We start from the raw sequence: 26,873 nt of genomic DNA on the forward strand, positions 1-26,873 counted from the left end.
TTAAGATTTAAACTTACTCATATTACCATCCACCATGGGGCATGTAACCGTCACTTGTGTCTTGAGTATTTAAAGGATAGAATGGTCAAGTCAAGCGCCATGTCTTTTGTTCTTGATCAACTATAGCTCTAGAGTTTTTTGTAGATTTTCGAATAAAACATAGAGATTCCTTGTAGGACTCTCTCTAGTCTCTCTTTTGTGGTATTTTTGGATCCTTACCAACACATTAATGGTGTATGCCTTCTCTCAAAGTATGTGGTATTTTTGGTATGAGGCATTGTTGATGCAAAAGCTGATCTGCAAACACAAAGGGCTAATACCCGATCTAAACGTTAAGGTGTGCCAGCTGATTTGACCTTACAATCGACAAAGGTGGTAACTCGAACACTTTGGTCCCGACAAACAGCGATGCGCCCAGATGTCACGGTCAAGAGGTGCTCACGCGGAACTTGAGAACGCGCCGAGTTTGACTCGACGAATTCCTAAGAACTCGTAGTAAAAAAAATATGACGAAGTCGCCGAAAAAATAGATGCTGGAATATGTGTAAAAACTTGTGTTTGATTGATTGATAGATAGATCATTACATTGCCACGGAGTCTATATTTATACCCTGCTCAAAAGAACTACAACTAAACACAACTAGAACTCAAATTCCAAATTAAATGGAATCCGTATACAGAACGAATTCTAATAACTAGGAAAACATTAAACTATCCTCCGTAACCGATCGGTACACTACCATGAGTCAATCGGCAACCCCTGCGGATTTCTTCAGAGTCATCGGCAGATCGTCTGTTACAGTTATCGGCAAACATCAGCACTGGTCATCGGCACGAACATATTACCACTCCTAGACTTGGTCATATTCGGTTGTTTCCTTGTCGGCACCAATCTTCATCGGCAACTCCCCTGTTGAATAGTCACCATTGCCCCATCTGCCGATCTACACTTCATTAACTCCAGATGCGTATCCAAAGATACGTGTCCAAAAACGGTGCCAACAGGCTTAGTGACATTGCCTTCTCTCTCACCCTATTCTAATAAGGTTTTGATATCTGGAGCTCATAAGTGGGAGACAGCTAATACATACTTAAAGATATTTATTGCATAGTCAAACCATGTATCTAGAAGAACAAGTCAATAAGTCAAATCAAGATGTGCATGTGTGGCGAATGAATGGTGATAATGGTGAAAATAATGGTGAAAGTCTAATTCTACTTTTGCTCTTTTGAGGGGGTACATACCTTCCTTGCACTTGAGCCTTTTGAGGGGAATGAGATGCTCTATATTTTATTTTTCTTTTCTCTCAGGTTGGTATCTTGTACCCCTATCAGACACTTGTCCATTTTTACCTCTCGTCTCACTTTTTCTTTTTTCGAGGTTTCGGGCACTTGCCCCTTTTTATTTCCTCATATTCATATTTTTTTCAGAGCACTCATCCTCCTAGAATAATATAGCAAGTGGTAGTAACCAAGATAACTCGAGCATTTATTTTGCAGGGAATAACAGGGATAGGAAAAAAATTTTAGCTATTCTCTCCCGGATAGGAGTAGAATAATTTTAGGTGAATCTCGAGATGGAATTGTGTGGATGTATGTGGACGCGTATTTCGGAGTAGAAGCAGCATGTATGAGTGAACGTGCAAGTGAATCTTGATTTTAACCGCATGACAAGCTACTAAGGGTCTACAAAACTTGACCACACTCAATGCTCATAAGCAGTAAAAAGTAAATGTATGGTTCATAGTCTAATAAGCATGTATATATATAGCTGAGGTAGGATTTTAAACTCTCATCATACAGGAACTCATCATGCAATATTTTAAAGATTTTCAAAGATAAAATTCTCTAGAATTCTAGCATCGCTAGAAACAGGTAAATCTTCCCATATCGTACCCGTTAACGACTTAGACTTTAGATCAAGTACTCTTCCCACAAGTTTAGGTTTATAGTAAATCTTAATTCATAACAGTCATGTCTAAACTTGAGAGAGATTTCAATTTTGAGAACTAGTCAGGGCAGAGCAACTATTCATCATTTCCATGTGAGAGTTTATCATGAGGGTTCATAGCAAACTTTATTTATTTATTTATTTAGCAAACTAAGCAAAGATATATATATAATCACAAAATCTTTATTTGGGTTTTTATGATTATGCATTGTTTTATTATTTGAGTAAAGTATAAACGCGAGTAGAAACACTTAGCTGGATAAATGGAGGTGCTCTCCCCCAAGCTGGATTTTGACGTAATTTCTTCTGATGTAGCTAACATGTGGTAGAGGTGTATTTAAATGTCGGCAGCACCCTGACAGCAAAGCTTTGTGGAACTGGTTAAGTGTTAGCATAAAATCTCTTAGCCATTACCATGTTGAGCTTCCTCTAATAAATATTACTCTCTTTGGTAAGATCATAAATTTATTTTTATATTTTCATTTTTATATTTTATTTTTACGCCACCATAGTGAATGTACTTATGGGTTTTATGCCACGAGCATACTCACATGAGGCTTACTGTTTTTAATATTTTTATTTTCTTTTCAAGATAGCATGATTAACTAACAAGCTATTTAAGGAAAGTAAATAATTTAAGGAAAAAGGGAATGCAGAAAGGATAAATATGGATAACTACCGATTTTACCTTTCGGCAAGGGTTCAATGTTTTAAGTATTCTCAATAATACTTCTCACCGTGTTCATTTTTTAGGTGCGTCATTTGATTTAGGTGTGGACCTTGACGTCTGTACCTCTTGATACGGTGTCACCCATGTTCTTTGTTTGTCCAGCAGTTCGAAGTACGGCATTGGCAGCATCCTGCTCAGTGTGTTTGTGCTCGTAGATCCAGGTCCTTCACTTGGTGAAGTCTGGGAGTTGTAAAACTCCTCCATGTTTTGCTCGAAGTGTACCTGCTCATAGAGACAAGGCAGAGATCAAGTGCATGGGCCCTGTTGGTGGAAAACACCAATAGAACCAAAAGTGTATTTGTTCTTCTCTAACCTTAAGCATAGTGAGAAAGACAAAGTGGATGGATAATAAGATCATGAGTGTAGCATTTAAAACATTTGTCAGATCAGATCGCTCAACCTAATGGAAAGATAATCTATCTATATTTATGTGTTGTTTTTTATATATCTTCCAAAGATTGAGTGTGCAATATTTTAGCTCATATGATTAGGAGTGTGGGATCACAAAGGTGGAAGGACTAAACATGTTGAATCGATTGGGTTGGTTAATCTAGAGTTGTAAATTATACATGTTTGTCTCTTTTATTCATGTGAATGCCAGAACCAAGGAGAAGCTTATAAAAGTGATAGTCAAGTACCTTAAGATGTTACCTTACTTGAAGAGTGATGGTACAGTATCACCTTGTGGAAGCTTTCCTTTCTTAGCAGTTGTGCATCGTGTTTGTGGCACCCTCCATGGATCATCTCTTATGAGCTATGTCTTCCTTGTGTAAATTGTTAAACTTCATGTGTCTCTCTCTTTGTCTCCAATGTGAGTTTATCTCAGGACTTCCCAGGTCGATATTTAAAGTTTTCCTGCAGGGGTGTCCAATAAAATATCCAATATTTACTATACCATACTATCGGCTCAAAAATCAACCTAGACACCATGTCTAATTTGCTTTAGGAGGGCATTTTAACTTAAGCACCATGCTTAATTTAAAATCCCCTGGAAGTAAGATCATCATTCCTAAACTAAGCACCATGCTTATTTAAGAGATAAATAAAACTACTCCAAACCTAGACATATACTAAAGCAAATAAAGTTAGCATGAGAGCATTTATAGAGATCTACTCAAGTGGAGATGAAGTAGTGTGATTAGTATTTAACAAATTGAGCATGTCTCAAAGGTAGGGATAACCAATATAGCAACATGACAAAGGATGTTTTTATGTAAAGTAATCCCCCAAGCTTGAATTTTACAAAATTCAAGTTTGGATGAATTTAATTCAATATTGTATGATGATTGGTTGGACATACTGTAACACCCTAAAATTTACTCTTTTTGAAATATAGATAAAATTATTTAATTTTGTATTTTTGTGCTCATGAAAATATAGGGAAAATAATATTTTTCATTAAATTAAAATTTATCATAAGGCTTAGCAATATTATTATGCATACATGCTGGTGCATATGTTTTGATGTGATGCTTATTGCTCCTTTATGCTCAAATTTTTATTAGGACCTTCCTAAAATATTTTCTTTGTCACTCAAATCACTTCTTTTAGTTCCTCGTCCACCAAGCACTTTCTACAAATTTTTCAGGAATTTTTTCAGCTTCTATTCTCACTTTTCTGTGAGCATGATCTAATTTTTAGATGCTCCAAACAATCTTTTCATGAGCTCCAAAAGCTTTATTCGGGTTCTCCATGTTCTATAATATCTCTGAGAATTTTTTCTGAATTTTCGAAGCTTTCGGAGTATTTTTAATGGCTTAAATCATAATTCTGGACTTTTCTAGGATTATTTTATTCGCCAAATTAATTAATTTCAAAAATAATAAAATCTTTTATTTTATCTCATGCTCAAGCCCATGATCTCTATGGTCAATGTCTTTATTTACTAATGGGCTTTAATAATTAATTAGGCCTATTAGTAAAGATGAAGGTTGCAAATCAATTAGTACCATATCGCTAGTTGACGTGGAGGTGGGGAGTTTTTCTCCCTATATATATATATACCAACCCCTTAGGCAAAGCACACCAAAGACTACCATATGGGAAGCCTCTAATTTGAGAATTCCTAAGGTAGTAAAATAAAATTATTTTTTCTTCTCTACAACGTGATCGTCATCGTCTCGCCTATACACGACATCTACGAGCGGTCGACTGCTCCGGTGTTGCTATAGCTCCAAGAAAGTGTCGCTGCCAGTGAACCTGCTCCCTATCCACCAACGTAAGCCCCAATCACTTTGCTTTCCAGTTTAGAAAACACAAACAGCTCGGTTTTAGATTAAAAATACGTTTTCACTATTTACAGAATTGCCACTGAGTTTCTTTTGGCCATAAAATATTCATCTTAACTCCGTTTTGACCCATTCAAATTGCGTTGGATTCGTATTAATGAGCTCTACATGTGAGTAACACTGTTTTCTCAGTTTAAAACTTTTTATTTTCGTGACCCTAATTAATTAATTATTTTTCTAAACGAAATCTTAGAAAATTCATAACTTTTCCGTTTTAGCTCCGATTTTCGTGATCTTTACGTTCGTGTGATCGTAGCGATGCATAGAATCTTTTTATAAAATTTTTATACTGTTTTTGTATGATTGGTGTACTGTTCTAATTGTAGCCTTGTTTGCTTCGTGTATGTTTGTTTCCGTATGTTTGTGATCGATGATCGGAATTAGTCGGTGAGCAATTCGTGGTGATCAAGAGTGCTTCAGTGATCAAGATCAGAGCCTTGGACAACTAGCAAGATTAGAAAGAGTATTTGGATCAAGGCAAGTATAGCATTTGGATTTTATTTCTGTGACCCGTGATCCTGTGACTAGATTAATGTTAAGTAATAAATGATAAAAATGACTTTTTAGCAACTTGATGATTTGTCTCTAAGTGATAACCGGGACTACAGTGCAACCATGAGGGCTATAATGGCTCTGGCTTTAGCTCAGTATGAGGACCTTTTTCTAGCTTGTTAGCGGTTACCTTAAATGGCGTAAGAATGGCTAGACACGTTGGGTATAGCGTGGCCTCTGTCCGTGTGTATAGGCTGCGGGTTATGTGCCATGGAAGGGGGGCTCTATATCTGCCTGCCGAGTGAATCTAATGGCCCTAACTTGTTAGACGAAACCTTTGAAAGGCTTCATAGAGATCCCTGCCGACCTCCCTAGGAAGGGGGTTAAGAGACTCGCAATCTCGGGCGAAAGAGTAAATCATGACTCATGGGTAAAGATGTGCAACCTCTGCAGAGTGTTAAAAACTGGTATACTAGCCATACTCATGGTCAAGAGCGGCCTTGGGGATTCTTGCATCAACGGTGATGATTCTTGTGTGTTAAATATGCTCATTATTTATTGTTTAATGCTTTACATTATTTATGTCACATTGATCATGAGATTGTGGGAGCTATACAATCTAGTTGCTATACTTGTTGAGTTCGACATGGACTCACTCTTGCTATTTCCCCAAACCTCACGAGAAGTTTAGGCTTGTGATCAACCACTCAGTTGGATCCTGTAGATTGAAGTTAATACCCGAAGTTTGGAGTTATCTATCCGTTGTTTGATACTAAAAGTTATCTCTTTTATACTAAGTATGTTATATATTTATGCATTGTCTTTTGATATTACCCCTTATTTGTAGCTATATGTGAGATTTGGTCTCTAAAACTCACATATGGTGTATATCTGGTTTTGTCCTTAAAATCGGGTATTACACATACCTTGTGCTTGTCATTCATCCGATCTTCTTGCTCCAATCCTGGAAAGGTTAGTGACAAGAATACCCAAAGGAATATTTTTACAGTTATCCTTATATGCTCAATACACTAGGTAATGTTGCAAATAATTAAAAGCTCATGTTACGATCTGAGTAGTGCTTATTTTAGGACACTAAGCTTGTCCTTGGAAAATCATCTATTTATGTCGGCAAAGTGGTTTCTCCTACAACGCTGACCTATATCAAGATCAACTCAATGAGATCTGCAATATTTATTATAGACATATGCATCGACAACCATCGACAACCGCCCTTTTAAAGTTTTTATAAATATAAAGGAAGAGGGGGTTTGAGATCTCAAATGTGGTGATGTTGGAGAGACCAATAGATTGGGAAGATGTTGCATATGAGCATGGAGTAAACGAAGTGGCTATGAAGTAAATTCCATGCTCATTAATGTTATCTTCATCTCCAATCTGAATGTTTGGAGTTTCTCCTAGACTGGTCTCGCCTATGTCCTCTTCTGTAGTTGGATGAATCTCATCTTCAAAGGGAGTCAAGAACTCACCATTTGAAATTGAGCCAAAGTTAGAATCCATTAAGGCCTCTTCCTTGTACATCCATTCTACACATTCTAGCCATTTAGAACTTGTGATCAGGAAACGGGAGGTGTTAGAATTTTCTATATGGCTTAGCTCTCCTTCTATGACATTACTTGACATGTCATCCTCATGGTCTTTATGACTCCTATGGTTTGATCGTCTTGATGTATTGCTAGGATCATCATGAGACTGAAAAGGAGAGGGATAAGAGGGGTCTCTAAGGTCAAGGATGGATTTAGAATTTGTGAACATGGAAGGGGAGCAGATAGAATTTTCTATATGGTTTAGCTCTCCTTCACTTGATATGTCATCCTCGACTTCTTCATAACGACATTCTCTAAGAGAACCATTATTGCAAGGATTTGAATTATCCCTGCTTGAAGGTCTCTTATGGAACCAGAAGACTAAACCATCAGCATTTGAAAGATTTAAGGTCAGAATTCCTTCCTCCCTTGGAGAATTTTGCGGTATTGATGGTTTAGGATCGATAGCTAAAGTTTGGGATTGAAGTGGTTGTAATTTGGCTATCGAAACTTCCTCTTCTTGTCTAGGAACTGATTCTTTCTCTTTCTCAGGGATATAAATGCTAGGAGACTTTCCACTTATTAAATCAATCAAATTCCAAGCTTCACTAGCGGACAGGCGGTGGAAAGATCCTCTAGAGGCCGCATTAAGGGTTTGCTTATTTTCCCTACTAAGGCCCTTAAAAAAGTGAATTAGAAGAACTTCTTCTAGAATAGAAAGATTTGGACCAGTGAGAGTAAGGTCAATAGAGCGGTCCCATGATTCGCAAAGAGATTCTTCTTCTAGTTATCTAAAAGAAAGAATCTCGATCTGAAGATTCATCACTTTGGAGATTGGGAAATATTTTAGGCAAAAATTATTGGATAGCACCATCCAATCTCCGTGAGCACTTCCTACGTTGAGTTTATACCAATGTCTAGCTTTTCCCGTTAAAGAGAACGGAAAGAGCTTCCATTTAAGGGTCTCATCGGACATGCCTTCTATGCAAAGGAGGTCACAGATTTGTCCAAACTCTTGGAGGTGTGTGTATGGGTTTTCCTCACCTTCTCCTGAGAAAGGTTGTTTTTGACGAAATTCTATGTATTCTAGGCTTATCTCAAAAATAAATGTCATGATAGGCTTTGAAGATTTTTATGGTTCGAGATGTGTGCCCGTAGGTCAATGAAACTGATAGATAGACATGTTTGCATTCATGATAGACCAGAGATCAAGGATTAGATAAGAAGAAAAAATAGCAGAGATGAGGCAAAGGATTATTTTATTTTATTTTTTTTAGAAAAAATGATTAAGCTAGTCCGTAGTCAACTCAGCAACCGTCTCCCCAGCAACAGCGCCGAAAAGCTTGTTGACACTTGCCAACACCACTTGAATACTAGGTTGTCATCCCCAGCATGGCACTAGAGTGTACTATGGTATTTATACGCACACAGATAAATCCGCAAGCGCACAGATACCGTTGTAGCTTTTACCCGGTTAAAGGTTTTATCGTATCCACAGGGAAACGGGAGAACCAACTACGCTCTAACTTAACCAAGATAGATAGATAGGTGTAAATAGGAAAGATGGTAGAACTGAATAAGAATAGTATTAAAGGTAAAATGATAATGGGGGAATATAGAGTAGAGCAATCTAATATATGGGCGATAATAGGAGAATAGAGAGGATAACTCAGGTTTCTCTACTTCAAAGGGGTATGTCTGTCTGTGGCGTACCATAAGTATAAAACAACACAGAGGATGTTTATACTTAAGGTCAAGGACTCCTACCAGTCCTGCTAACGGGAGGTGGACTACAAAGGACCACGTAGCTGTCACCTACGCGGCCTACCACGTGATCCGGCTAACAGGGGATATCCACAAGTAATCTAGGCCTAAGCACCACGCTTACACCTATACTACAACTCTCACCTATAACGTCCTATAGATTAAAGTACTCAAAAGAGTTATGAACCAGAACATACATAGATAGTAATTGCATAATGAAATAGAAGTAGATTACCAGACTCATCCCATGAGCAAGCTTGATTAGAGCTTGATCATGGCGAAGTACGACCGGAGGAAGAACCGACAGGCCGGCCTCTCCTCCAATCCTCCCTCGCTCTCCATCTCGCTACTATCTAGATCTACTCTAGTTTAGAGAGGAGAGCTCTCATCTCCAAACCCTAGCTTTTGCTCTGTCTATCAATAATGAATAGGGGATGCAGAGGTTTCTCCTCTAGGGCCACGGGCCCTGCTTATATAGCCCCCTCAAATGAACGTGGGCCGTCGGATCAAACTGACCTTAATCACACGGTTTTCCTTGATCCTCAAAGGCGGTGGAGCATAATCCTCGAGACAGAGCCTAATTGGTGGAAGTAGGGCGGGCGCCCAGTCCTCGGGCCCACTCGGCCTCTCACTCGTTCCCGTGGCTTCTGGACTCTTCTAGATGATAGAAAATCGGTGCACACGTTAATATCTCTATGTAAACCCATCGTGTGGGCCTTTCCTCCATATTTCTTGATAACCCCCTGCAGAAATAGACAAAATCCAAAACTCATGGAATTCTGTTCGATAAAACCCTAAGTCTGGGTGTTGGATGCATTTGGATCATTTTCTTTGTTTATTTGATAATTAAATTTGGTACTTAAGGACCATCAACAAATCATCAGGTGTTGAACTAAAACATAAGATTTCCAATCTATTGGTAAGAAGAGAGGCCCTGTTGGCTAAACTTAAACAAGTGGAGGTGTTGACACCGTTTTGGGGCACATGTCTAGGATCGGTAGAGTATAGATCGGCAAGACAGGGCAACAGTAGCTGGTCTGCAGGAGAGTTGCCGATGAAGGTGGTTGCCGATGAAGAGACGGCTGAATGTAGTTAAGTCTATGGGTGGTGATGTGTCTGTACCGATGGCCAGCATCAACCTCTGCCGATGATTGCGGTGAAGAGTCTGCCGATGACGCAGGAGGAAGACTTGAAGGTTGCCGATTGGTCTATGGCGGCGTCCCAGACTGTCACGGGGAGATAGTTTTATGTTTTTTCTTAGTTATTTAAATCGTTTTGTATACGAATTCTGTTTAATTTGGAATTCGAATTCTAGTCATGTCTGGTTGTAGCTCTTTTGAGTAGAGTATAAATGTAGACCCTAGGGCCTTGTAATGGACATACATCTATCAATCAATCAAACACAAGTTTTTACTCATATTCCAGTACCTACTTTTTCGATGACTTCGTCATACCTTTTTCCTTTTTATTACGAGTTCTTAAGGATTCGTCGACTTAAGCTCGGCGTGTTCTCATGTTCCGCGTGATCATCTCTTGGCCGTGACATCTGGGCGCATCGCTGTTGTCAGGACCAAAGTGGTCGAGTTACCACCTTTGCCGATAGTAAGGTCAAATCGGCTGGCACGCCTTAATGTTTAAATCGGATATTAGCCCTTTGTGTTTGCAGATCAGCTTTTGCATCAACACATCTTTTGGCACGCCCGGTGGGACCAGATTCAAGATCAAGATCAACATGTCGACTACTGAGTTTTATCAGGAAAACGTCATCCCCATGACAGAAGCCAATCTCAAACATGAGCAGAAGCAAGCTATTGCTAAAGCCATGGAGGATTACAAGCAGCAATGCCTGAGGTCCTTCAGCATGAACAGGAGCGGCGAGGTGATCCAAAAGGACGCGCTGCCGATGCCTCGGTAGGTTACTTTTGAAGCCAACCCTGTTAAACTCCAAGACATGGTCGATAGTGCTATCGACCGTGCCTTGATCAACCAAGCCGGTGTGCTGTCCAATACGGTTTTCAATGCCGTGGCTAGAACTTTCAAGAAAGGACAGTTGCCACCAAATTATGTGGGCCCTTCTCATCATCAGGTAGGATCACCGGTGGTCACAGCTCCATCGGCTGCTACAGCTGCTGCGGGCACGGAAATTCCTGTTCCTCCGAGCACGTTAGGAGTCACTAATGCACAGTCTATGCCGATGACAACTAATCCACCAACTTCAGATGAGCAGATTAAGCTCACTACAGATCTATTGGCATCGGCAATGTCAGGACCAGTCCCTCCACCTAACTCGTGGGGTTTCGATTGCCCCCGAAATACTTGAAGACACCTGGCACATCTCAGGCAGCTGATATGAGAGGCAAGGCTCCTATGGCATCGGCACCTCCAAATATGCCGATGAATCAGAGTCCCTAGTATACTACAACCACTACTACAAGGCCTTACACTGGGAATTCTCAAGCTCCAACGTTCTAGATGCCTAACGCATCGGCAGACTCAATGCTGATGCAACAGAGGCTTATGACTCAGCCAGGGTATGTCAATTCAATGATGATGCCCAATTATCAGTCATCGGCAGGGCCTATGCAGATGAATGCTAATAGTGGATGGCTTGGACAGCAAGTTTTTCCACAATTGCCCCAACAGAATCATGAGGCTACAGGGTTTCAGCAAGGCTAGATCTACCTCGGGTTCTAGAATCAGGGATTCCCCAACCAGCCAATGAATCTTGGGCAGCAGATCGTCGGACAGCAGATCGGCGGGCAACAGTTTGGCGGTCAGCAGATGGGTGGCCAAATGACTAACCCGATGTTCCATGCAGATCGTACACCGCATAGACACGTGGAAGCTTACCAGCAGATGCTAGATCCGCAACCGCCTCATTGGCAAGATGCCGATGCTTATTGGGCCGATAAGATTGCTGAAGTAATGAGAGACCAATTTGGGATAAAACCCAAAGTCAACACTTACTCTTATCGAACACCGTATCCTCCCGCATATGATTTAATCCCGCTTCCAAATCGGTACAAAGTGCCGGATTTTACCAAGTTTTCTGGACAGGATGACACGTCAACCATGGAGCACGTCAATAGGTTTATCATCCAATGTGGGGAAGCTGCTAATAAGGATGAGCTAAGGGTTCCATTATTCTCGTCCTCATTGTCTGGATCGGCTTTCACTTGGTTTATATCATTACCTCCCAACTCAGTGATTACTTGGGCCGATTTGGAAAAACAATTCCACAAATACTTCTTTTCTGGGATCCATGAGAAGAAGATCACCGATTTGGTTAAATTGAAGAAACGCAATGACGAATCGGTTGAAAGTTTTGTGCAGAGGATACGGGAAGTCAAGAACAAATGCTATAGCCTGGTTCTGGATGATCGGCAGCTAGCCGATTTGGCTTTCCAGGGTTTGTTCCCACACATCAGAGACAAGTATGCATCTTAGGAGTTTGAAAGCTTAAGTCATTTGGTGCAGAGAATTTCTGATCAAGACATCAAGCCTTTTGAGCCCAAGAGAGCATGGAACAAAAAGGTATCATTCTTTGATGAAGCAACAAGCTCGGATTGTGATGAGGAACCAGTCATCGGTTTGACAGAATGGGTAAAAAATAAGAAGCCGATGTCTTGCCCCTTCGGGTATAAGGAGCCAGATAAGTTCGCGTTTGACATCACTAAAGCCGATAGGATATTTGACTTTCTACTTCAAGAAGGTCAGATCAAATTGTCACCTAATCATGCGATCCCATCGGCTGAGGAATTGAAAAGGATGAAATATTGCAAATGGCACAATGCAACCTCTCACAGCACCAATGAGTGCAAGGTCTTTAGGCAACAGCTGCAATCGGCTATAGAGTCTAGAAGGATCAAGTTTGACAGCTCTAAAACTTAGAAGCCGATGAAGATTGATCAACATCCTTTCCCAACAAACATGCTAGATGCTAAGGGAAAGGCCAAGGTCTTGACGTCGGAAGCGGCTAAAAGAAGTGCATCGGTAGATCCCCAGCATCAGGTCACTACTGCCGATGCAAAAGGAAAAGGCTTAATCCTGGAGGGGACTAACTCAGGAAGGCCTCCCCGATCTGGTATTGTAATAACTCACAGAAGACCTCGGGAAACTTGGCAGCAACGTGAGGATCGGTATCAGCGCCAGCAGGAAGATTATCATCGGAAAGAAGAAAGACGCCGACAAGAGTGGAATTGACATAGGGATCACTCGAATTGTCCGTTCTTTATCCATTGTTGGGAGGAGAATATCAAGCTTCCTACTGTCAGAGATTGTCCTGAGTGCAACGGTTATGATCGGTATGACAGATCTGATCGGCGCTATCACGAGGATAATCGGCGATTTAATGGGCCGATTAGGGGGAGAGCGTCCGTTTATGATTGGCTAGGGGGTAGGCTCAGTGTGCACGACCGGCTCGGTGATCGTGTCGGGTATTTTCCCAGGAACCAGGAGGAACTTGAAGAGATGGCTAATGCACGGGTTGCCGATGAGTTCATCTTCTGCAGGGACGCCAATACTTAACGGATGGAGTCAAGGGGAAATCATCGCCCATCGGTAAGGCAGTAGCAACTTCCTCCATGGTGTCCAGAAAGGTTGACCAGGACACAGAAAATAAGACTGCAGCGCGAAAGGCGAGAAGAGCTAATCAAAGGCGAGAACTCTGGCCAGTCTGGGGATCAGCAACAATCAGATCCTAAGGGGGAAGGTCCATCGGCGGATGTCAACATGGTATTTATGTTGCCGATGGAGTTCCTTGCACCATCCAGTGATGATGAGTTGGAGTTTTCCGACCAGATAGCTCAGTTGGCTCTAGATCCGATGACAGCCATCTTCGAAAAGCCTGCCGATAATGAAAGGCAACATCTTAAGGCTCTGTTTGTCAAAGGGACAGTGGATGGTCAGCCAATGACCAAGATTCTGATTGATGGTGGAGCTGCTATCAACATCATGCCATATACAGTATATCGAAAGCTTGTAAAAGGGGATCAGGATTTGACCAAGACCGATATGATGCTCAAAGACTTTGAGGGCAACGTGTCTCCAGTTAAGGGGGCGATATGCGTTGAATTGACCATCGGCAGTAAAACCTTGCCGACAACCTTCTTCATGATCAGTGGAAAAGGGGCTTATAACTTGTTGCTGGGAAGAGATTGGAGCCATGCCAATTGTTGCGTTCCATCTACAATGCACCAGTGCTTGGTTCAGTGGGTAGGTGACAAGATTGAGATTGTCCCAGGAGATTCTTCCTATGTTATTGCATCGGCAGAGGCAGACGCTGTGGGGGTATAAACCCCTATACCCTTACGGCTAGACTTGGGCCAGGAGGCTTGGCCCATTACGAGACAAGTTCGAGGCTTGATCCGATCGCTCGGAGTTTCGCGCAAGGAAACAAGACGTGGAGATTAAGCAGGATTCTAGTCGGTTATAATAGGAATTGATATCGAACTATCTATGGCAATTGTAACCGACTAGGATTAGTTTCCAGATCTATAACCCTGCCCTCCGGACTATATAAGGAGGGGCAAGGGGCCCCCCTTGGACACATTATTCTCTCAATACAATCAATACAACCAGACGCAGGACGTAGGTATTACGCCCACACGGCAGCCGAACCTGGATAAAAAGCTTGTCTGTGTCTTGCGTCACCATCAAGTTCGTAGCTTGCGCACCGTCTACCGATAAAGTACTACCGTGGGTATACCCCAAGGTAGACTACCGACTAGCTTTCGTCGACAGTGGCGCGCTAGGTAGGGGGTGTGCGTACAGCTTTTCCGACGAGCAAGATGGTCATCGTTCCAGCTTCGGCGGCCGTGCCTGAAGGCCTCACATTCACTGTCGGCCAGATTACGTGGACGACTCGCGGCGCCAGGCTCACGACCACGGCTTCGGAAGAAACCCGGATCCAATCTGGGACAACGGCGGCATCGACTCTGACCACAATGACACCGAGCACTCGACCACCGCTCCCTCGTTTCAAGGGAAAGAAGGTCGACAGCTCGGACCTCTTCCGAGCCCTTGATCGCGCCGATCTCAAGCTCCTCGAAGCTTCCCGGCTAGTAGATGGGATCTCGCGCCAGTCTGATCAAGGCGCGTCGACGGATTTTTTCAATCCCTGCCGGCCAACTCGTGTCGTCACACACAAATGGCTGGGTATGTCTTTGACGATAACTTCCACCCCCTCAGGACGGTCCGTCGAACTCAAAGCTGATCCAGATCAAGTTTTCCCTTACGGGCTAAACAACTCAGCCTTTCAATATTCACGATACATCCAATCCCCGTTCAACGGGACAGGTTGGTTGCCAAAACGCGGCGGCCGAACCTGGATAAAAAGCTTGTCCGTGTCTTGTGTCACCATCAAGTTCGTAGCTTGCGCACCGTCTACCGATGAAGTACTACCGTGGGTATACCATCAAGGTAGACTGCCGACTAGCTTTCGTCGACCAGCTCGTCACTATGTCAACATGGTGACGATCCGAGAACTACGGGATGGCCAGGCTTCCAGCACAAACTCCAGCACTAGATCCGTTCCCACCGAAGTTATAAACTCCGAGGACGAAGACTACGACCTGGATCTACCATCGTACCCTTCGGATTTCTCTCACTTCCCGGTCTTCCCACCTCGGCGAGGAGACCTCGTCCTCAATGTCAGCGGTGATGAGCCGGTCGTCGATGGAGACCCCGACGAGCAGAGGCAGCTCCGCGAGCAGCGGAATGCTGACCGCGCCCGACGACGCGCGGACGAGGAACGACAACTACCGCTGCACAACCTCAGCAACGCTTTCGACATGGTCGGGGATCAACAAGTCTACAAAACACCAAGCGCTAACGTGGCCGTTGCTATGGCAAACTTAGACCGACTCCCTGACACTCCCGAGTGCCAGGGTGTCCGATCCAGTGTACGCGCGCATCTGATCGCCGCGATGGGACAGACAGCCACCCTGCTTAAAAGAGTCCTATCTCCTATGCAGATGTCTCCTCCGACCACACTCATCGCAGCCGGACCTCACCGCAACCCAGCGAGCACCACCATAGCCGCTCCCCGAATAAACGTCGGAGGGGTTCACGACGCGATAACGGTGGTCGGGACGCCGGCGGCTACCGCGAGCAGAATCATGGCCGCGGCCAGGAAGTGAACCAGGACAGGGATTTACGACAAAACATCCCTCCGAAGGATGCCCGGGACCGCATCAACAGGCGCGCCACGGAAAGAGCAGTGCACGAAAACCTGCGTCGCATTGAGTACGACGCCACGCACGGTCCTCCTGGCCTGAGACAATTTTCCTCACATCTCCGCCAGGTCGTGTGGCCCCGAAACTTCAAGGTCGAGAAGCTCAAAAAATATGACGGCAAGGAGAACCCCGAAAATTGGATCACTCTCTATGAGATCACAGTTCGTTCAGCGGCAGGAGATGAGCACGTCATGGCCAACTACTTCCCGGTCGTCCTCGACCAGGCCGGTCATCAATGGCTCCTGGGCCTGCCCGAGGACTCTTTCGACTCTTGGGAAGAACTCCGCCAAGCGTTTATCGACAACTTCATCGCTACCTGCGAGCAGCCCGAGAACAAGTATGACCTCGAGAGGATAAGGGACAGGAAAAACGAGCCTCTGCGCGACTACATCCGACGATTCTCGGATATGCGCCTCAAAATCCCAAAAATTTCCCACGACGAGGCCATATCTGCTTTCATTAAAGGGCTATGCTTCCACGAAGCACTGAGAAACAAGCTACTACGCAAAAGGCCAACAACGATGGCCGAACACCTTGCCACGACCAAAAATTATGCCGACGTCGACGACGCAGAAAAGCTCATCCGGGACGATGCAAGATGTCCCGACCAGCTCCCTCGACGAGACGACAGTCGTGGTCGTTTCGACAACAGGAACCATCGTCGCCCTGACAACTGCGACCACAGAGAAGGTTGGGATAGGCGGCGTGACAATCGTGATGACTTCAGAGGCAAGCGCCCTCGTGACCACGACCATGAGGTGAATACGGTCAAGCGTCCCAACGGGCGGCGAGACTACCAGGAAGACTACAACAAGACACTAAAGGGATCATGCCAACTACATCCAAAGTCTAACCATACGATGGAGGAATGTTGCGTCCTCAAAAGCATCTATACGCGGCGAGCTACTCAAGAAGACCCCGCCAAGAAAAACGGGAAACAGGACGGACGCGACAACGAAGACGAGGATGAGGACCAGGATAGGGACCCACGACACCAGTATGTCAGTCCCACCGACGTGGTCCACTCTATCTTCGGGGGCAAGGTCTCCATCGAGTCTAAGCGAGAAAGAAAACTCTTAAAGAGAGCCTGCCTCAACATAGACAGCACGGATGGCCTAATCGCCGATCCAAAATTTCCTCCCTGGTCGCACAGGGAGATCTCCTTCAGCAGGGCCACCATCCCGGAGCCAGGACGTTTCCCTCTAATACTGGATCCTTGCATCAACAGCATCAGATTCGAGCGCGTGCTCGTCGACGGGGGAAGCTCCATCGACATCCTCTTTCGCAATAGCTTGCCTGCTCTCAAGATAACCCTGGCACAGCTAAAGCCCTACGATGCTCAATTCTGGGGAGTCCTGCCAGGTCAAAGTTCAATACCCCTCGGACAGATAACGCTGCCTATCCAGTTTGGAACATCCGACCACTTTCGAACAGAGTTCATCAGCTTTGTGGTCGCCGACTTTGATGGAACTTACCATGCTATACTGGGCTGACCATCCCTGACAAAGTTCATAGCAGTTCCACATTACTCAAACCTGGTCCTCAAAATGCCTACAGAAAAGGGCGTCCTAACTGTCTGAGGCAATGTCTACACCGCATACACTTGCGAGGAGGAAAGCTTCAAGATCACCGAAGCAATTGATCTTTCAATCCGCATGGCAGAAACAGCAGCCCAAGCTGCACAGCTCCCTCCTGACCAGCTCCGACTACCCGAGCAGGAGACCGCTAGGAAGAATTCAAAGTCCAAGGAATACAAGGAAGTACAGCTGGTCGACGGCAGCCCCGAGAAGACGGCCCTCATCGGGGGCCAATCTGGACCCTAAATAGGAAGACGCGTTCGTCAGGTTTCTAAGGGACAATGTGAGCGTTTTCGCATGGAAACCCGCAGACATGCCCGGCGTCCCACGAAACCTGATCGAGCACTCCTTAAATGTCTCGAAGATCGCAAGACCCATCAAGCAAAAGTTGCGACGGTTCGCTCATGACAAAAAGGAGGCTATTAGGACAGAAATAACACGGCTTCTAGCAGCCGGATTTATAAAAAAAGTGTATCATCCCGATTGGCTCGCCAATCCGGTTCTTGTACACAAAAAGAATAATGAATGGAGAATGTGCGTTGATTACACTGATCTCAGTAAACACTATCCTAAAGATCCTTTTGGTCTCCCACGCATCGACGAGGTGGTCGACTCAACGGCCGGATGCGAACTCCTCTCTTTTCTAGACTGCTACTCTGGTTATCATCAGATCTCGCTAAAGGAAGATGATCAGATCAAAACGTCTTTCATTACTCCTTTCGGTGCATACTGCTACACGACCATGTCCTTTGGACTCAAAAACGCTGGAGCCACCTATCAACGGGCCATCCAGCAATGCCTCCACGACGAGATTCGTGATGACCTCGTCGAGGCTTATGTAGACGACGTTGTCGTCAAAACAAGGGATGCAAGCACCCTAATCGACAACTTAGACCGAACCTTTAAGGCACTAAACAAATACAAGTGGAAGCTTAACCCCAAAAAGTACATCTTTGGGGTCCCTTCTAGTCTACTACTCGGCAACGTCGTCAGCCGCGACGGCATACGACCGAATCCTTCAAAAGTAAAAGAAGTGCTCGACATGCGACCACCTAAGAATGTCAAGGATATTCAGAAGCTCACCGGATGTATGGCCGCTCTTAGCCGCTTCATCTCAAGACTAGGAGAAAAAGGCCTCCCTTTCTTCAAACTCTTGAAGGCATCGGAAAAATTCTCCTGGACAGAGGAAGCTGACGCTGCGTTCACCCAGCTCAAGACTTTCCTCACCTCACCACCTGTTCTCACAGCACCTCAGCCCAATGAAGACCTACTCTTTTACATTGCAGCAACCGATAGGGTTGTCTCCACGGCAATAGTGGTCGAGCGAGACGAGCCAGGTCACGTCTACAAGGTCCAGCGACCTGTTTATTTCATAAGCGAAGTCTTAAACGAGTCCAAGGCCAGATACCCACAAATACAGAAGCTCATATACGCCATCCTAATAACGTCAAGGAAGCTAAAGCACTACTTCGACGGCCATTGGGTCTTGGTAACCACCAGCTTTCCTCTGGGGGACATTCTGCGCAATAAAGATGCCAACGGCAGAATTATAAAATGGGCAATGGAATTATGCCCATTCTCCCTGGATTTCCAGAGTCGCACCACAGTCAAGTCTCAGGCCCTGGTCGATTTCATCGCAGAGTGGACGGACCTCAACGAGCCTCCCGTTTCCGATGTCTCCGACCACTGGTCAATGTTCTTCGACGGGTCCTTGAACATCAACAGCGCCGGCGCTGGGATACTTTTCGTGTCGCCTAACAAGGACAAACTACGTTACATCCTTAGAATCCTCTTTCCAGCATCAAACAACGTCGCCGAGTACGAAGCATGCCTACACGGCATACGACTAGCCGTCGAACTGGGAGTCAAACGCCTCTACGTCCACGGCGACTCCGCTTTAGTTATCAACCAGCTCAACAAGGAATGGGACGCAACCCACGAGAAGATGGACCTCTACTGCAAAGAAATCCGCAAATGGGAATCCAACTTCTATGGCATAGAGTACATCCACGTGGTCCGGGATAAGAACCAGGCAGCGGATGCGCTGTCAAAGTTAGGGTCATCTCGGGCCCAGATCCCGCGAGGTGTTTTCGTTCAGGACATCCATGAGCTAACTGTGGGCACAAACCTGGTCGAAAAACAACCTAATGAGGCAATGCTCATCGACGACGCTACTCCGACAACCACAGGCCATGACTGGCGCACCCCTTTCATCAGGTATATATCGGACGGGTTGGGCTATCAGGATAAAACAGAGAACGAGCGCCTCATTCAACGATCCAAGAATTACATACTGGTGGATGGCAAACTTATGTGAAAGAACTCAAGTTCCAAAGTGCTGCTCAAATGCATATCCCAAGATGACGGCATCAAGCTCTTGGATGACATACACGCCGGATCCTGCGGCAACCACGCGGCCTCAAGAACACTGGTCGGGAAGGCCTTCCGAGCAGGTTTTTACTGGCCAACCGCGGTCGCCGATGCCGAGAAACTGGTCCGACATTGTGAAGGATGCCTGTTCTTCGCTAAGAGGACCCACGTACCTGCTCATGAGATTCAAACTATCCCCTCGTCCTGGCCCTTCGCCTGCTGGGGCCTCGATATGATCGGACCATTTAAGCCGGCTCCCGGCAACTTCAAGTTCGTCTTCGTGCTAATCGACAAATTCTCGAAGTGGATCGAATACATGCCACTGGTCAAAGCAACCTCCGAGAAGGCTGTGGAGTTCCTTAATAAAATCATACACAGATTCAGGATCCCTAATAGTATAATCACTGACTTGGGCACTCAGTTCACAGGCACTACGTTCTGGGACTTCTGCGATGACAGGGGCATAGTCATAAAGTACGTGTCTGTAGCTCATCCACGAGCAAACGGCCAAGTCGAGCGCGTGAACGGAATGATCATTGATGCCCTAAAGAAAAGGTTGTACACCGAGAACGATAGAGCACCTGGACGATGGATGAAAGAGTTACCGGCCGTGGTCTGGGGTCTCCGGACACAGGCTAGTCGCAATACAGGCGTGTCACCCTACTTCATGGTCTATGGCTCCGAGGCAGTGCTCCCATCTAATGTAACCTTCGGATCTCCAAGAGTCGAAAACTTTGACCAGTCAACAGCCGACATTGCCAGGGAACTTGAAATCAACTGCATGGAGGAAAGGCGTCTAACCTCATGTCTCTGAACAGCAAAGTATCTCGAAGCCATCAGGCGATACCACAACAGGAACGTCAAAGACCGTTCCTTCGTGGTCGGTGATCTGGTACTCAAGTGGAAAACAAGCCAGGAAGGAGCGCACAAGTTATCCACACCTTGGGAAGGTCCCTTTGTGGTCGTCGAAGTCACACGTCCTACATCCTACAGACTGGCGTATCCAGATGGAACACGCGTGCCTAATTCTTCGCACATAGACAAACTGCGCCGTTTCTATCCATAAGTTCCAGCACCTTTTGCTTGTAAGTTTCTTATAATTAGCAATAATAAATGTTTTCCTTTTTTGCTATATATTGTTTACACGCAGAGCTTTCGACGAGCACAACAATCTCCCTCTGCGGCGAAGATTCTTAATGACTATCAATCAAACACAGTGATACATCACTCAGATAACATTACAGTGCTCAAAAATCATGATCATGGTAAAATCAAACTTTATTACAAACTTTACATACAGAGTTTACAATAAACACCCCGTTGGGCGGTTCCTAGTCTACTACAGACTATCCTACAGGCCTACTGCTCGGGCTGATCACCCGCTCGGCCTTGCTGCTCAGACGAAGGGGTCGGGGCCACCGGCACCTGGCTGGTCGAGACCGCAGGCGTCGACCGCCCATCTCCGACAATGGACGCTCCCGACAACTCCATGGCCGACCTGTCTGATCCCGGCTGGTCGGGGGGAGTGGCCGTCCCACAAAGGTTGATGTCGCCGATCACCGTCGACGACAAGTCAAGCAGGCCAGCACGAAGGTCGTCTGCCTCCTGCGGACCAACCTCCTTGGGGTACCCTCTCTCCAGCCTGGACAGGTCGACCAGAGGATAGTAGGCGCACACCATGCTGAGGACGTGTGCACCGGCGAATTCCCTGGTGTCCTTCACAAACTGCTGGAGTCAGTCCCACGCCCGCTGCGCCTTCTCAACTGGCGTCAGTCTTGGCACGCGAGGCTGGTCTTCAGGGAGCTCGGGGCTGATCAAGTCCAGAACAGGGGCTACTCCTTTCCAAAGCTTAATGCAGTTGGTCTTCCAGGAGTCCCGGTCCTTGATCAGCTCGTCTAAATGCTTTTTGGTATTCACCTTGAGCACTACAAACCAAGCAGGAGGTCAGTTCAAGAATAAGGAAATGAACATTGAGCAGCCAAATAAAAAAGGGGTGGCACGGTTATTACCAGACAACTCCCGGTTCCTGTTGCTTAGCTCCTCGCCGGCTCGACGCCCGGTCTCCAGCGCCCCGGCAAGCTCCTGGCCGAGCTGCTCGTTCTCTTGCCGGAGGCGTGCAACCTCCTCCTCCAAGTCTACAGGAACAATCCCCTGGTCAACAAAACTAACCACGCGGCTACATACAGCTACTCGGAGTACGCCACTGACCTGTCCTTTGCCGATACTGGTCAGCCAAACGCCGGGTGAGGTCGAGAAGGCGTTCTCCCTGGGCACTCATCTCGGCCACCTTATCCCCAGCTTCAGACCGAAGCCGATCCACCTCCGCGGACAGGGCCTTGTTCTCGGCCACAATACTCTCAATTTGGTCGAAGCACCTTTTCTGGTACTTCGCCATTTTCATTGCGCTCTGCAAAGAAGAACACATGTCGAACCCAGGAACACAGCGTATAAGTGTCGAGCAGCACAAAGGACCACTTACCTTAACATCGTCCACGAGACGTTTTGCCGCGCGCTCCACCCTCGCGGCCTCCTCTGTCTCCGCAAGCTCCTCATATCCGATGAAGTGGTCCCCGTGTTGGCGCCACACATAGACGTGCTGGCGGCCATCACTGGGACGACCTTGGATCTCCTCCACATCATCATCAGAGGCCGCCCGGGTCTCCTCGTTCACCGTACTACCACCGGCTGTGGTCGCAGGCATCATTGGCCCCTGGTCCAGGCCAAGGGAGCCTACGAGCAACGAGGCCCCTGCTCGGGGCGGAGTCGGGACTCCCCTTTCTTCGGCCGGTGGAGGAGTCGGGGCTCTGCTCTCCTCCTCCACAACGTTACGCGGGGGAGGTGTCCTCGCAGCCTCCTCGTTCCTCGTTGGGGTGCTCGCTGTGGCACTTGCCGGGGCCAGTTGCTCCTCGGCGCTCGTAGCAGCGGTTGCCGCCGCAGGCCGCTCCGTGGTCTGCGGCGCGGCGTCCCCAACGGCGGCTACAGGCTCGGCCACCCTCTGACCAGCAACGTGGTCAGGTCGACGTCCGAGGCCGCGCTAAACAACAAGACGACATATAAACAATGTCAGAAACAGCAACAAAATGCAGAATATTGCAGTACGAAAGTAAGATTGAAAACTTATAGGTCAGAGCGCCTGTGTGTCGTGGTGAACCTCCTCCTAGTCCTACCGGTCGGTGCCTGCGCCCCCGTCTCTACGACGTGCGTCGGCCCGGCGTGCGGTGCAGGCGGGTCGCTGGTCACCCGACCAGTGGTGGCCGGCGCAACGTCCGGACGACTGCGTGGCCTCTGGACCACAGAAGGCGCGGCCTCCTCATCCTCGTCGTCGTCGGTAATCCGGACGAGCCGACGGCGCTTCGGCGCCTGGCTGATCTCTGCCGGCAGCGCTTCTGCAGGGGAGGGGTCTGCTGCCAGTGGCCTTTTCCCCGCCACTCTGTCTTCGATGGTCAGGGCGGGATCGTTCTGCTCCTCTTCGCTGCTGGTGTATCGAGCACACCGAGCAGCGTCGTCTTCCGGCGGGTCTACCCCCGCAGGATTCTCCATGCCAGGTGCCAGCGATATGTACACCGCGCACCGGTCAACGTCTCCAATCTGCAACACAATCAAAGACAAGTCAACAACTAGAAGAACAAGAACTAAGGGGGTAACATCAGTCAGTAACATTACCTTTGGAACTGGTCGCCCCAACTTGAAGGCCTGCACCCGATCACCGCTTTGAACGAAGCTGTTGTCTGCAAAGTTGAATAGCTCGTTCAATAGCTGTTGCACTTCTGCTTTCTCCAAGACCTCACGACTCATCCTGGTCGCGTCCTGGCTCCCAGCGTACTCGTACGCCGAGTGCACCCTCTTCTGGCAGGGCATCACCCGACGACAGATGAAGTTGCCGACCACTACTAGCCCGTCTAAACGCAACCAGTCGATCAGCTTCATCAGGTCTTCTACCTGACCGGCGATCTTTGGGCGGTCTGTCCAACTGACCCTCTTCTCGGGAATGTACCCCACGTCGCAGAACGTGGAGCTGCCTGGCTCTTCCCTAACGTAGAACCACTTCTTGTACCATTCGGTGAGAGAAGTGTTCCACGGGCAGTTGAGATACCGGTTCTTCATCCCGTCATGAAGATTGAGGTATACTCCACCTACAATCTTGGAGCCTCCAACCGCTCCCTTCTTCCTCAAACAGAAAAGGTAGCGGAAAAGATCGAAGTGCGGCTCTATCCCAACATAGGCCTCTCACAGATGGATAAAAGTGGAAATAAGAAGAATCGAGTTCGGGTGCGGATTGCAGATCCCGATCTCATAGTAAAGAAGAAGCCCCTAGAGAAAAGGATGGACAGGAACCCCAAAACCCCTCTTGAAAAAATCTTCGAAAACCACGATCTCACCGGCACGAGGGTCGGGGTAGCTCTCCCCCTCTAGCGCCCTCCACCCACCGAGCTCTTGGCTGTGTAGTAGCCCCATGTCGACGAGGTCGTTGAGGGACCTCACGCTGCTCCGGGACTTCTTCCACTCCTTAGCCATCAGTTCGGCCCTCTTTTTGGAGTCGCTCTTCGCCATGGACGCTGTGGGAATGGATGCGAGTTGGGTGGACTGATGGTGATTGCAGAAGGCAAGAGTGGAAAGCTTGAAGGCAATGGCAGGGTAAGCAATACGGGGGCAATGTCAAGCTTTTATAAGCGACAACTCCACCCCTCCCACTTCCCGTATTCCTGTGAAGTGGGCGGGCCCAACGGCGGACGCGGTGTTTCGGTTTTCAACAATTACCGGCAGTTAATACGGCGGCCTTTTCGTATAATTGATGGTTTCCTTTTCTCGAACCGCACAAAGAGCGGCTACACAGTTACTAGGCGCACCTTTTCACGCAACCATCTGACAATGCGCCAGGAGGTCTCGTCACGTCACTCATTTATGTGGTAAGATGCTTTTTTTCAAAATAATAGACAAAAATTGGTGGAGGATCAACGTTCCTGGGGACTGCACCGACCACTGGGCACTGTATGCTCAGGGACTGGTTGTCTAGTCTGCCAGTTTGGAAATCTGGGGACTGCACCGAACACCGAGCACTGTATGCTCGGGGATTGGTCGTCCATTCCACCAGTTTGGAGATCTGGGGACTGCACCGACCACCGAGCACTGTATGCTCGGAGACTGGTCGTCCATTCCACCAGTTTGGAGATCTGGGGACTGCACCGACCACCGAGCACTGTATGCTCGGGAACTGGTCGTCCAGTCCACCAGTTCGGAGATCTGAGGGCCGCACCGACCATCGAGCACTGTACGCTCGGGGACTGGTCGACTAGCCCGCCAGTTTGGAAGAATTAGGGACTATACCAACCACCAAGGCGTTATCTGCTCAGGACTGGTTGATAAGTCTATCCGATGGCAAACGAGCATGAGATGCTCGGGGACTGGATAATTTTAATTTTTTAGACCTTGCTACAAGGCTCATACTTCGCCTTCCAGCAAGCTCGGGGACTACATCGGTACGATGCATCTGGCGATGCATCTCAGTTTTAGAATTTCTCTGAGGACTTTTCTTCTGACCCTGGCACCACGTGTCTACGCCACCTACTACCAGGCTCGGGGACTAAGTGGGCACACTTCACCTTGCGATGAATATGCTTGCTTTTTTGAGGTCTATACTTTTCAGAAAAGTAAAGTGGGCACACTTCACCAGAAAAGAAATCTTTTTTGATTTAGAGCACCATGCATTCTTCGAACAACCTGCTTCTTCGATGTCAATGTTGGTCAACTGTCTTTTGAGTTGGTCAAAATACCATTGCAACTGTTCAGGCGACTTTCTTGCCTATTGAAGACGTCAAGTTTCACTGGTCGACGAAGCTCAAGACGGCGTGTTACTTCACAATACATGGTGCTCGGGGACTAGCTGTGGGGGTATAAACCCCTATACCCTTACGGCTAGACTTGGGCCAGGAGGCTTGGCCCATTACGAGACAAGTTCGAGGCTTGATCCGATCGCTCGGAGTTTCGCGCAAGGAAACAAGACGTGCAGATTAAGCAGGATTCTAGTCGGTTAGAATAGGAATTGATATTGAACTATCTATGGCAATTGTAACCGACTAGGATTAGTTTCTAGATCTGTAACCCTGCCCTCCAGACTATATAAGGAGGGGCAAGGGGCCCCCCAAGGACACATTATTCTCTCAATACAATCAATACAACCAGACGCAGGACGTAGGTATTACGCCCACACGGCGGCCGAACCTGGATAAAAAGCTTGTCCGTGTCTTGCGTCACCATCAAGTTCATAGCTTGCACACCGTCTACCGATAAAGTACTACCATGGGTATACCCCAAGGTAGACTGTCGACTAGCTTTCGTCGACAGACGCCTACGAAAGAACTAGGTGTATTTCACGAGATGTTTGGGAAAAGGATTTTCTCAAGGTTGCCGATTATGAAATTCTACCGATCCAAGCAGTCGGTTCTGACGAAGGTTTTTAATGGATAGGTTCGCCGATGATGGAAAATTAGGCCAGGGATTCACCGGCCGATGATCTAGTAGAAGTAGACATAGGTAGTGGTGATAAGCCTAGGCCTACTTTTATTAGTGCTAAGTTAAATTCTAAGTGTAAGCAACAGTTGACTGATTTGCTAAAGGAATATAAAGATTGCTTTGCTTGGGATTATACTGAGATGCCTGGTTTGGACCGATCGATTGTTGAACATCGGTTACCTATCAAGTCTGGGTTTCAGCCACATCAACAGCCAGCTCGCCGATCTAATCCTAATATTCTTCCTGATATTAAGGCTGAAATAACCAAGCTTATTGAAGCTAAATTTATTCGGCAATGTCGGTATGCTGAATGGATTTCCAATGTGGTTCCAGTCTACAAGAAGAACGGGAAGCTTCGGGTCTGCATTGATTTTAGGAATCTTAACAAAGCTACACCGATGGATGGCTA

At 46.6% G+C, this 26,873-nt stretch overlaps 1 protein-coding gene across 1 annotated transcript in view; it reads right to left on the minus strand.

The window, feature by feature from the left end:
• Nucleotides 1-23,749, minus strand: part of LOC110435939 (translation initiation factor IF-2-like) — a 33,411-nt gene extending 9,662 nt beyond the window's left edge. The window contains exons 1-3 of the mRNA XM_021462046.1: nt 23,618-23,749; nt 23,132-23,542; nt 22,574-22,988 (exon numbers count right to left, since the gene is read on the minus strand). Of these exons, the coding sequence (XP_021317721.1) occupies nt 22,574-22,988; nt 23,132-23,542; nt 23,618-23,749 (958 nt within the window). The remainder of the gene's footprint in view (nt 1-22,573; nt 22,989-23,131; nt 23,543-23,617) is intronic.

This window comes from Sorghum bicolor, chromosome 5 (genome assembly GCF_000003195.3).
Source record: "Sorghum bicolor cultivar BTx623 chromosome 5, Sorghum_bicolor_NCBIv3, whole genome shotgun sequence".
NCBI lineage: Eukaryota > Viridiplantae > Streptophyta > Magnoliopsida > Poales > Poaceae > Sorghum > Sorghum bicolor.